The sequence below is a fragment of the Aulonocara sp. 'chitande type north' Nkhata Bay genome, linkage group LG22, assembly GCF_057382095.1.
Source record: "Aulonocara sp. 'chitande type north' Nkhata Bay isolate Kocher_YH1m ecotype deep benthic linkage group LG22, A_spYH_male_GT1.1, whole genome shotgun sequence".
Lineage (NCBI taxonomy): Eukaryota > Metazoa > Chordata > Actinopteri > Cichliformes > Cichlidae > Aulonocara > Aulonocara sp. 'chitande type north' Nkhata Bay.
Window position 1 is genome coordinate 18,580,782 of NC_141364.1, and position 12,929 is coordinate 18,593,710.

General features: G+C 44.2%; 1 protein-coding gene across 7 annotated transcripts in view; it reads left to right on the plus strand.

The window, feature by feature from the left end:
* Positions 1–12,929, plus strand: part of ripor2 (RHO family interacting cell polarization regulator 2) — a 77,128-nt gene that overhangs the window by 58,336 nt on the left and 5,863 nt on the right. For 5 of the 7 annotated variants that reach the window (XM_086279950.1, XM_086279949.1, XM_086279948.1 and 2 more), the window contains exons 4-15: positions 397–475; positions 1,121–1,144; positions 1,360–1,413; positions 8,390–8,539; positions 8,980–9,043; positions 9,397–9,440; positions 9,735–9,860; positions 9,947–10,095; positions 10,694–10,823; positions 11,104–11,250; positions 11,662–12,420; positions 12,562–12,746. In XM_086279950.1, the coding sequence (XP_086136076.1) occupies positions 397–475; positions 1,121–1,144; positions 1,360–1,413; positions 8,390–8,539; positions 8,980–9,043; positions 9,397–9,440; positions 9,735–9,860; positions 9,947–10,095; positions 10,694–10,823; positions 11,104–11,250; positions 11,662–12,420; positions 12,562–12,746 (1,911 nt within the window). The remainder of the gene's footprint in view (positions 1–396; positions 476–1,120; positions 1,145–1,359; positions 1,414–8,389; positions 8,540–8,979; positions 9,044–9,396; positions 9,441–9,734; positions 9,861–9,946; positions 10,096–10,693; positions 10,824–11,103; positions 11,251–11,661; positions 12,421–12,561; positions 12,747–12,929) is intronic. The other 2 variants (XM_086279954.1, XM_086279953.1) reach the window with 1 other exon arrangement.

Sequence of the window (12,929 nt, forward strand, 5' to 3'; positions counted from 1 at the left end):
GCTTACATTTCCCACACGGTGCATGTGTCACTCTTTCTGGCCTTAAAAAAATGTTGATGGTTGTGTTTTTATAATGGATGGAGTCTGGTCTTGTCATGAACTGTATATAAAGAATGTTTATGCAGTGAGTTTTCCTGGTATAGGGGCTTACTGAGTAATTACCAGAAGCTTTAGTTTGTGCATTTACAGCCTGTTTGAGCTTGTTGACGTTTGCCTCTGAATGCATTAACAGACCTCTGTGGATGTTTATGTTCCACATGTATTCTTTGGTGTCATTAAGTGAATTTGTAGCGGTGAACGTAACGTTAGTGAGCGTCTGAACTTCTGCAGTCGTGTTTTAATTTAATTCATTGTATTATGCAAAGACTGAAGTGTTTCTCTGTTTCCCCTGTGAAGTGAATATCTGGAGGTTCATCAGACGGAGCTGGACAAACTCACAGGTCTGATGAAGGACATGAAGAGAAACTCCCGCCTGGTGAGAAGTTACTCTGCATTAACTTACATCGTTCCTCGTAATGTTTACAGCCTGTGAGACTCACAGCTTAAGCCGAAAATGCTTTATAAAGAAAATGAAAAATTCACATATATTACATCAATTTTTAAACTAATGAATAATAATAATAATAATAATAATAATAATAATGGATTGGATTTATATAGCGCTTTTCAAGGCACCCAAAGCGCTTTACAATGCCACTATTCGTTCACTCTCACATTCACACACTGGTGGAGGCAAGCTACGGTTGTAGCCACAGCTGCCCTGGGGCAGACTGACAGAAGCGAGGCTGCCATGTCGCGCCATCGGCCCCTCTGGCCAACACCAGTAGGCGATAGGGTAAAGTGTCTTGCCCAAGGACACAACGACCAGGACAGAGAGCCCGGGGATCGAACCGGCGACCTTCCAGTTACAGATACGCTTCCCAACCCCCTGAGCCACGGTCACCCTGAACGCACACATGGAAATATTTTTCATTGTTTATGCCATCGTGGCTGCCTGATGTGTGCACACAGGAAAAACAGTTTCTTCCTGATGGCAGATAAATGTGATCTTGGATAAGCTGCCCTACCTTTTAGTAACTCTGTAATTTCACGTGTGTGTCTGCGTGTGTTTTCTCTCCAGGGAGTGCTGTATGATCTTGACAAGGTAAGATGATGGGAGGGGAGGGGCTACTGTAACACACGCTCAAGTTTGGAGTTTATCGTGTGAATCTTATAATAACATATTTGTACAGAACATTGTATTTTCTGCACATTTTGCTGTATAATATGTAAGTATTACCTTGTTATAATCTGTGGTGCAAACAAAAAACAGATGAAGCCAAATTCTGACCTGTAAATTTTTGCGCTGTCTTTCTACAGCAAATCAAAACTATCGAGAGGTACATGAGACGTCTGGAGTTTCATATTAGCAAGGTAAGGCTGTTCGGATTTCTTTACAGCCATATTTATTGTTTTGTCAGTCTCTAAACCAAAGAAAGTATTTGAGGCGATCTATATGGGAGTCTTCGGTTGGACTTTTTAATGTAAGTCCGTGGGGCATTTGATTAAGAGCTTATTTTAAGTCTGAAACCGGTATTTAAGGCCTCATCCCATCCAAGCATTCACCCAGGAAACAGAGTGCTGATGCATATTTTTACCTGTTTCTAAGTAAATGTTTGATAGTTTTAAATGCATCTATTTTATTGGTTTGAAACCGTATCGGTGCGGTATTAACTGTAGCACTCAGCGAGTTGGCTGTTCAAAGGTAACACCTACCTACCATCACATGAAAAGCTCAGAAAAATGACATCTTGCGTTGTTTTGTTTTGTTTTGTTTTTTGAGCTGTGCAAAGACTAAAGTGTGAAAGTAGCTGTTGATCATGACAGAAAGCCAGCTACCTGCACAGCACTAGCATAAACACAGAAATCAGAAACTATTAAGGGCCCATTTTTACTATGGATTTACACACAAGAGAGAGTTTGATACATGTTTAGATGTTGATTCTAGGTGGAAATTGTTATCTATGGACAAAGTTTGGTTGTCATGGTCGCAGACAGTTTGCGTGCACTTGGTAAATCTAGTAAAAAAAAAAGTGATGCAAACTGGAAACGGAGAATGTTTGCCTTCAGAATGAAAGCTGTGCTTCACCACTACAGCTAAAATGTTTCAAAGTTTTACTTTGAAGGCTATTGTTGTCACATTTTTCCTGTTTTCAGCACCACTCGGAAAGTAGTTTGTTTGCATGCAAGTTCAATGCAAACTATGAGTGACCACAGCAATCTGCTGTCAACCAAAGCAAGAGATTTTTGGTGCAACACTATGTCGAGGTTTCTCATGCACACATTGCTCAAGAGCAGCCTGCCATATTGGGTGCTTTGGTTGCTAGCTACAGTTGCCTGTAGTTTGCCTTATGACCAAGGATTGCATAATGGTCGCAGACCAGTTTCTAGGGCTTGGTAAATGGTGCCTTTTTCAATACTTCCTGTATTGTCACAGTGAGCGTGATGTTAATGACACACAGTTAGTGGTGTTGCATCTACAAAATCTCAGCAGCTCTTTGTGACCAATTTCACCCAGCAACCTCCAGCAACGACTCGCCAACCGATTAGAGAATACACCGCTTTTTATCAACCTTTGGCTCCCAGGATGTGACTGATATTTCTCAGGCCTTTGTGACTGAAGCGTAACTCTTAACAAAAACAGACAGACAGACACATTTCTTAAAATGTTTGTTGTTCTCACAACTTTTCTTTCCACCGGTTTCACGTTGAGTTTATTGAGTGAAGCTGCAGTTTTAGGCGTAACTTCACCTGGTTTTTTGCTGCCAGGCATTAGCTTAGCATTCCTGCTCTTCTAATCTGTTTATATATTAGGGAAGTTTCCAGCTGTTTCCATGGTTGAGGTAAAAACATCCTTTCTGAGGTTGCCAGGTAGGGATTTTTGGCCCCCTGCATCCTCTTTGTAGTCACCTCACAGGTTGCCATTTGGGGACATTAATCCCCTACAAGGTTTTGACTTTTCTTCCACATCGCCTTTTGTAGAGCTTTAATGGTCTTCCTCGCTGTGCGTCAAATCAGATGTGACAGCAGGCAATCAGAGCACACACGCCCAAACAACAGCGCAGCTCCAAAGGTAACCATGGTTACCCGGAGACAGAGCCTTTGAAGTCCCGATGAGCTCGATGGGGCCGTCTGTTGGGTGGCGTTAACCCTTTATGTTCACATGCATCTCGACTACAAAACCCACCTTCAGAACATTTGTCCCAAAAGCATACACAGGTAAACAACAACACAGCAGCATGACTGCGATTCTGCGGGGATGAAGGCGACAGGGAATCTGGGTCAGGGCAGTTTGCAGCGAGGAGCGATTGACACGGCCCTCAAAGATGGGGGGAAAAAATGAGAGGGAACTCAGGAAGTGTATCTGCAGCTTGCTCCACTTTGACTTTGATAAGAGAGATAAAAGAAGTCGGCGCTTGTTCTGTCTTGTGACGGATGATGTTAAGCAAACACATACTGCTTAGCGTTATTCTTAAGCTCTTCTGTTCATTCAGGCTTCATGCAAAAATAGATTTGAATGAAAGGGTAAATATTTGAAATAGCAGTGAAGTGTCTGATTTATCGTGCCATGTAAAAAAACTCAAAAGCTGAAGCGTAACTAAAATTAAGCCTAATACTCAATCAGTTTTTATTTATACTCACTATCTGACTTTGTGTAGCTTATCAGAGATAAAATAGTTTAAAGAAAAGACTCAAACTTGTGACTTGACAAATGGTTTGTCTTTATTTTTAAATTAATCAGATGCTAGTTTCTCTTCTAATTAAAAGTAATACAGTTGGTATTAAAGGGCCCAAAGTGTCCAGAGAAAACATCCTCTTGATCCATGTGATTGGCTGATTAGATACTTGCATCAACAAGCAGCTGACCAGGTGTTTCTAATGGAGTGGCCGGTGAGTTTGGAAAAGAAAAGTCATTTTCAGCCCAAACTTTCTTTAATCATCACTCACTTTCACAGAGGTGCATGTGAAAGCACAAATATCTGGTTCACTGGGCGCCATGTGTGCTGCTACCCACTGTACCCAGACTAACAGACATGTCTGCAGGGGACTGTCACCTGCTGTGTGCTACATGTGTTCAAGGGCATCTTTGGCCAATGTCCCGACCTGATTTTTCCTGACACTGGGCAGAATGTGTGAAAATATAATGTAGAAACAACTTCAGCATCACACAGACTGACTTAAACTACGCATCAGTAACCATAAGTAGCTGTAGTGGTAAGGACATAAAGTCTGAGGGACGTGTGACTTGTATGATTGCATTAGAAGGCTTATAACACGCTGGTTATGGTCCAAACAAATCGACAGTATGTAGGACAGGGCAAACAGGAAGTATGCATTTTTTATCAGGCAGCTGATGCTGATTAGTTTTTGTTTTTTTTCTATTTTTTTGCACCAAAAGGGACAGATGAGGACTTCAGAACTAAAAGCAACATATAGGATGGGGAACAATAAACTCATCTGGACTACTCCGCATGTCTTAAACACATGTACGTGATTGGTCAGTGCATGTGTAAACAAAACATTGTTCAGCAAAGACACTGCGAGTGGGGAAAAAAAGCGAAAGAAATGGCGTTTCAGCAGCTGAGCTACAGTAAGCGTGAACATGTTTGTCAGTGTTTTTGCTCAGGCTCAGGCGTGTCTCTTTGTGTAGGACAGCTGCCGTGAGGGATGACTTAACAATCATCCATCAGCAAGTTGTTAGTTTGTGAGTCACATCAGCTCTGCTCTTTTGTTCCTGCGCTGCCTGCAGATGTCTGAGTAGTAATTGGCACACATGGAGGAAGCAGGTGGCACGATACAACCCGTATGATGTCCTGCATGGGACAGAGACTATATATATCTGTGTGTGGGGGTGGGGGGTGTTTGGGGGAGTGGGTGTTGACCGCTGGTATCAGCAGGGCATCATTAAATAGACTGAAGGTGAGACGATCGTCTGCCAGACGTCTCCTCTTCCCCTGAGAGAGCGCGTGTGTGTTAAACACGTGCCAAATTCAATCCAGAATGAGTGTGCATGCTTTACATTTGATTATTTGTAATATAGGGCATTTTCTGCTTTCCCCACTTCCCTTGAATGCTAATCTTGCCACTGGCACGCGCGCACACACACACCCACAGCTCCCCAGAGAGCTTCATGTGTGTTTGAAGCTGTTTGGTGTGGCCCGCCTGTTTTAATCTGCTTATAATCACTGGTCCCCCGGCACAAAGTGTGTGCACGTGCGCGAGGCGCCATCTATGATCCAGAATAATGGCCATATCTTAAGAGGATTGCTGCCATATCTGAAAGATTCACTGCTAATATCTAAAACCCCACGTTTTTAAATCATACGCACTGATGATAGTGAGATAATCCTTTAAAACGTTCAGCGATTCTTAATCACAGCTGCCTTTCAAACTACCAAGAAAACGTTATTAGGAGTGTTTTAGGAAGGGATGCATTCAAAATGGTTTCAAAATGCAAAATTTTTTTTATTTTACACCAAATACATAAATATGCAATATCGTGCTCACTCTGAGCATAACTGATTCCCCAGTAATTCCAATAATCCCTCGGTCTCTGAGCCGTGCAGGTTATTTGTCATCGCAGCGAGCTGCAATTAGCACAGTCCAATAGAGGACTTAATTTAGAATACATTTCCATTTAATGTCTCTGTAGAGAGGTGATTTAAAAAGGTTCAGATGGTCTTTACGGGCGGCCTGTTAAACAGTACTCTTCCTGTGATTAAAGAAGTGCTTTAAATGTTCATATTTTATATTTTTATTTTAATTAATGTTAAAATTACTGTTATTAGCATTGGTGTTGATTGTTTTTCTTTGTTGATCCACAGTGGGGAAAAAATGGATTTTTACTATTTAGGGAAGCTTCCATTAAAAGAAAATTGATGTAGTGTTTTGTTTTGATTTTTTTTTTTTTTTTACAATTTTTTGTATATTTTCTGCCTTTGTCAAAATTACAACCATGTAATGTTTCAGATGTATTCTTTTTTTAATTTATTTTTTATTTTAGTTATTTATTTTACGGTTCTTGAATGATACATAACCGATGGAGACAAAGGGCAGAAAGGCGGGGAGATCTCCACAGGAGCTGCTATCAGGATGTATAACACATGTCCGTCTGTCTGTGTGTATGCGCGTCCAAAAGAGCATCAGCGCTTCTGCCGGGTGCAGTCCTCTCCTTCCTCCTGTGCTGAGGTTACTCTTGTTTCTTTGTGTTTTGCCTTTCATGTTTCTTTGGTTTTTTTCCTCTGGGCTGAAATGTGCCCAAGGCTCAGCAATATGCTGACGGCCACCCTCTGGAGTGGAGGAGCCTGGCTGACCTTCAAAAGGACGTTTCCTCGAAGGCAGCAAAGGGCTTTTTTGTAATTGGGGACAAAAATTGGCACCATTAAGCTGATAATATGATACGGCCGCTGATTGCCTCTAAAGAATGATGGCTTTTCATTAGGCAATGAATACCTCGTTGTAGTCGTGTCTTTATTTATGTGAGGTGTAAAAAGTTTCCTTGGATCATGCACAAAAACACGTTTTGTGTTTTTCCCCTTCAATGTAAACAAAACCCGTTATTTTCTCCGAGTGCTGAGAATAACAGTTGAGGTTTGAAATTGTTTTCCAGCCGGCTCAGCTCAGCTGCTGCCGCCCCGCCACATACATCACATACCACAGACAGACAGACAGACGGGCTGGGTCCCGGTTGAGGGTGGGGGGTGGTGAAGGCTTAGTTGGTATAAGGTGGAGTGGGTGGGTTTGTGCGTATGTGTGTGTCAAAAAGAGTTACACACTCTAATATCCATCCCACCGCAAACCACTTTCACTCTTTTTTATTAGAAGCACTCCTTTGCCCACCCACCGCTTGCAAAAACTCGCTCTCCGTGCACATGTCAGCACGTCGGCGCGTGCAAAAAGTCTGCACTCACAAACAGGCTGGCAGCGTTCGGCTGATGCACAAAAGATACACAAACAAACAGTTAGATAAGCTGTTGGGACGACAGGAGCCAGAATAGCCCATTTTCTCCTGCTTCTCCCTAATGAGTGCCATAAAGAGCGCGAGGCATCAATATTTCAGCGCTCTCGTCAGGCGGCCGGAGATATTTCCATTTGATGAGGCTCACCAGAGGTGTTTTGTTTTTTGCTCGCCTGCCGCTTCATCACATGTGAATTTTAGTTCAAAATAAGCCAAAAGATTCAAAGGACAGGACGCTAAAAATCTGGACCGCTGCTAAATGTTGTTGTTGGTACAATGGCTCTGAGTGAGTCAACCGCATCCTCAAAAAGTGCTGGGATTACAGCTCAGTGTTGTTTCATAATGACTCGTGTCTGTTTTTGGAGCCTTTTAAATGTTTGAATTTTAATGAAGTATGTGAAAAATTTAGGAAATACAAATATTGATGAGGAGAACTTGATTTTTATAGAGTAGGGTTGGTTAAGGAGCACTTGTGTTTGGAAATGTGAAACAATTAAAAACGTTTGAAACAGCGTTATTATAAAGAATTATAATGACTTCATTACCAAAGCTTTGCTCATAATAAAATCATCTAAATCTGCTGTGCCTGTGGCTTCACGGCGGAGTGAATCTGTTGAGCTGAGCTTTTTGCTTCAGCATCATCGTGATTTGATTTCAGCTGAAACGCTGACATTTTAGCTCACACTGAGACAGCAGGATGTTGATGGAATCGTTCCCTCTCCCTGCGGGTTTGGGTTAGGTCAGGCTAGTGCTGCAAACTGCAGTCGGGCAGACAAATGAGCTCTAAACCCCGTCTGCTGCTGCCTCGCCGTGGGAGTGTCCCACTGGGCTCGCAGACTGGGACAGTGCAGGCGTCGGGTTAGAGTTACACAGATATACAGCAGCTGCATGTGCCAGCTTACTTCAGGACATTTTTATCCATTCTTAGTTTATCCATTTGTCTCTCCTGTCGGTCTTGATGACTGTCTTTCTGTCTGTGTGTGCAATGTCAGCCTTTTTACTGTGTTTACTTCTGCAGGCCTTTTCTGTTTTGGACTTCCTGTACAGTCTTATTGACCATGTGACCAGATGTGTATCTGAAATAAAGTGTAAAGCAAAAGTTAATCATGTCTGTGCTTATTTCTGCTCTCATTGCACAAGCCTGAAGCTGTGCCATCCGTGAATGAAACCCAGTGGGAAGCAAACACAGAAAAATTCACATGGCAGTTGGAAGTTTTTGGGAATTTGCTCCTTGCCCGGGGATGTTTTCATGTATATGGAAGTTTATAACTTTATTTCATAACTGCACAAGTTTCTGTCTCGTGTGTGTTACCCCGCCTACAAATTCGTGAGGGCCGATTAAAGATGGAGGGGACTCTGTGTGTGTGTGTGTGTGTGTGTGTGTGTGTGCAGGTGGATGAGCTATACGAGGCCTTCTGCATCCAGAGCCGTCTCAGAGAGGGTGCCATCCGGATGAAGCAGGCCTTTTCGTCCTCGCCCTCCACCAAAGGCACCAAAGAGAGTATCGCGGAGGTTAATCGTCGGTACAAGGAATACACCGAGGTACTCAGAGCTGTCAGCTGCAGACTCTTAGTCCTGTAAAGCGAATGGAGCTGTAAAAAGTAACTGTAATTGTAGGGTTACAATAATTATTATGACATTTAAACAGAGATATTTGCAGATTATATATAAACGCAGAACAGGGCGCATTAAACGTAGTCACGTCTGACAGCACCCACTCTAAGTATATGATACAGATTACTGCTTACAGGGATTTGTAAACACTAACCTGCAAAGCCAGATACTTACCTTTAAATCCCAATAACAAGCGCACCTGTCGCCACCTGTGCCGAGGGCTTAGACCCGCCCTCCCGTCTCCTCTGTAGTTTGGTGTTGACCGGCTTTGTCAGAGCCTGCAGAGATAACTTGATTACTGTTGTTGTTCTCGTTTTTGTGAGGGCCGTTTGTGTGATGAGTCTTATCTCTCTCGTTCCGTCCTCCAGAACATGAGCGCATTTGAGAGCGAACTGGAGAACCTGCTCGGGGAGTTTCATATCAAAATGAAAGGTGGGACGTGAATGATTTACATGAGAAGTTAATGCAAGTTTAGTCATTTACACACTGGGATTATTTAGAATCCAGATGTTTTGGTGATGATTTTATATTAATTGGAGCAAAAATCCTAAGATTTCTCACTCATGGACCAAGTTAGAAACCCTGAATCCCTGAAAAGTCATGACAAAAATATGCTTGACAGTTAAAAGCAGCTTGTCTCATTGTGCAATAATTCATTCTGAATAAGAAAGTGAGCTAACGTTGCTTAACTCATTGTAAACCCCCCCTCCCCCCCCCCCCAAATGATGTTTTTTTTTCTCTCCTCTTTGTGCATAATATAAATATCTGTCACTTCTATCTGACAGGTTTGGCAGGATTTGCTCGACTCTGTCCTGGAGACCAATATGAGGCAAGTTTATTTTCTTTGCCCTAACTGCTGACTCTTGGGTCTACTTTTAACAGGATTGAGACAGATAGACACAAGTGACTCTTTCAGCTGGAAACCGCTGTAATGATATTTATGTAGCAACAGCTTTGGCCATCTTTCAGTGACACACCACTGTACACTCCACCCAGCTCCAAAGTTAGCACTTAGCTGGTTGGTTTAGTGAGACAAACAGTGAGCAGTTAAAAAAAATTAGCTTATTAGTTCAGCCATTATAAAGTTATGTGGTTAAATTTTTTTTTTTGCTCCTTCCTTTAGATCTTCATGCGTTACGGTCGCCAGCGGTGGAAGCTGAAGGGGAGGATTGAAGTAAACTCCAGGCAAAGCTGGGATGGAGACGAGATGGTCTTCATGCCCCTCATTACTGACCTTATTAACATCAAGGTCTGTACAAACCCAGATAGCCTCGTGTCTAACACGTTGCGCTGTGGCACTGAAATGAGAAACAAACATAAGTTTGTGCCCATCAGGTGACGGAGCTGAAGGGTTTGGCCACACACATGCTGGTGGGCAGCGTCATCTGTGAGACCAAGGAGCTATTCACTGCCGTGCCTCAGGTGGTGGCTGTGGACGTCAACGACCTTGGGACCATCAAACTCAACCTGGAAGTCACATGGTAGTAAGTAGAAGCTCGCTGAATCTAACCGGTGTTGCACGAATTAGGGTACATAATGAGTTGGCAGCTGCCAGATGGTATCACTGCTGGGTAGCAGGATTGTTCAGAGGTAGTCCAGAACTATTTTAGTCTTGTTGCTGGACCGGCCATATGTTTGGAGCATCTACAACGGTTGTTAGTGTCACAGCATTAAAGTCGGGGTCTGCATGCCTTGTGGGGTCCTGCCATCTGCTGGTGAAACATCATAGTAACACCCACTTCATACTTTGTTTTTACACAACCGAGATGCCTTGCTGTGCACACCTGTGGTCAGAGGTCTCCAAACACAGCTCCAGTGCCAGCACCAAATGTTTCAGTACTGATTTTCAAAAAGGAGCACCTCATCAATGATGTTTTTACCAGCCCATGTTGAAAACCCATCATGAAATATTGTTGTTTACACTGCAACAGACCACCTCAGGAAGTGGCTTGAGTGACTGCATCACAGTGAATCTTTGTGGTTGTTTACACCACATTTTTAGGGCTGCCCATTTGTAGGTTTTTGAAACCAAATGTAAGCAGTGTCATTAAGAGCTTTGTCTTTTTTTATCCTCCTCTCCAGCCCCTTCGACGTGGAGGACCTGACTCTGTCGTCTGGCAATGTGAGCAAAGCTGCAGCTCTCCAGAGACGAGTGTCCGTCTACAGCCAGGGCACACCGGAGACCCCCACCTTCCAGGACACCTCCTTTTTTGTGAGTCAAGCAAGTTGTTAGCATATTCTGTGATCCATAACACACTAACCCATGCACTGTCTGCACCGTGATGTAAATCATGCCCCATGTTATTTTTTCCAGTTGATGCTTAAGCCGTGCAGGCACCACCCTTAAACTAACCCTCGCCCGTTTCCCTCCTTTTCTTTGTATATTCCCATTATACCCACACTCTGCCCCCATCTTGTATATCCTACATTTCACCCACCTGCCCTCAAATACCCAACACCCTGTCTTATTTCCCTGCCTTTACTGTGTAAAGAAGTGGCAGCCCTACCCCGTGGAGCGCCAGCGCTTCTCCTTCCTGCACATGCTCCGAGACACCCTGCTAGAGAAGCTAAGGCGCAGTCGTTCGTTTGGTGACCTGGCCTCACTGCGGCCAAGGCCCAAATCCAGTCTGGAGGTTTATGTGAGTGTGTTGTGGCCCCTGTGACCCTCCTAACCCGACTCTGTGTGCCCTCTTACCCCCACTGACATGATGGGGATGTAGTTCTCTGCTCTTGTGGACACACTTGGGTTCACCTTGTCCCTTTGTTTAAGGACTACAGAACGCCATGTGTGGCTCTTTGCACGTCTGTTTGCATGTTCGTTAAGCTGTTCCTATGTTTTCTGTTTATATTTACCTCACTGTTCGATTCAATTTGGGTTCAGATCTGATCACAAGTATAGTATCAGTATAGTGTGCCGTCGCTTTTTCTATCTTGGAAAACAAGAGGAGCTTTCTTCTGCACTTTTCTGTCCTTCATTCACTGATTTCAGCCAGATCTCAGTCCTTTATCTTGTTTGCAGCACAGATTTATTCTCCTGTCTCTATTTTCAGTCCACACTGCCCGACGATGTCTTCGAGAACGGCGGCTGCGGTGTGGCTGAGTGCAAGCGTCTGTCCTTCACCTTCTCTGATACGTCTGGTTCTACGCCCAGCCCCAGCCCTGCCCTGAGCTCCTACTCCCCGGGCCAGTCCAACCCTGAGATTACTGTAACTCCTCCGGAAACAGAACCATTACCTACGCAAATCTTCCCAACTAGGGAGGACTCCATCGCAGAGGAGCATTTAGTGGAGGAAGAGGAGGAGGAAGAGTATGAGGAGGATGGGGAGACGGGCAGTAGAGGAAGCAGGGGCAGCAGGAACAGTGCCAGCATTGCCAGCGATGAAGCCGAAGCGGCCGAAGACTCTGAGTGGGAGCGCACAGAGTCTCAGCGTAATTCTAGCTCCAACTGTGGTTCAGCTGCCCCGTCCTTGTGTTCAGATGGACAGCTGTCCGCAGTGGCTCCCGAGGATGTCTTCCTGGATCACGCCGATGAGCTGAAACCTGTGGAACTGGACACAGAGGAGGCGGGCAGCCTGACGAAGCAGCTCGTGAAGAGGCTGACTTCCTCAGAAATGATGCCGCCCAGTGGGAGCGCTGCTGAGGGTGAGGGAAGTCTGAGCTGGGCAGGAGAGGGAAGCAGGGCTTTCCTGGAGAGCAGCCTGGAGGAGGCCATCCACAGCCTGCTGACCAGATTAGAGTCGCTGACTCATCGCTGCAGAGAGCTGCAGGACCTGGAGCAGGAAGTGATGCGTCTGGAAGACCTACTGAAGGTAAACTCCATCTCATTAACATCTACAGAACCTCTTGTGCACTAAAATTTTCAGAGAAACTGCCATCCTAGGGTTCATTTAAACTTTATTGTCTTGTTTTTATACTCTTTGGATGCCCATCATCCTGTCTTTTCCCCCCAGTGCCGTCTCCCGGGTCACAGGAGTCGATCCTCTAGCCTCAGTCTGACTGTGGAGAGTGCCCTGGAGAGCTTTGACTTCCTCAACACCTCTGACTTTGACGACGATGATACCGGAGACGATAACGCCGTCATCAGCATTCCCCCACAGAGGTCTCCGATCTTTGATGCAGATGGAGAGAGGATCGGGTGAGTGTAATATTTTGCATTGGCTAAAACATTACAGTTTCATTTATTTATATATACACGTGCAGGTTTTTTTAAGGTCCCATACCAAAACTTTTGTGAGAACTTTGAAGTGCTTGGCAGCAAATGAAGAGTTTAATTCTTAGGATTCTTAGGACGACTGGACTCTTTAAAAACAAACTCACT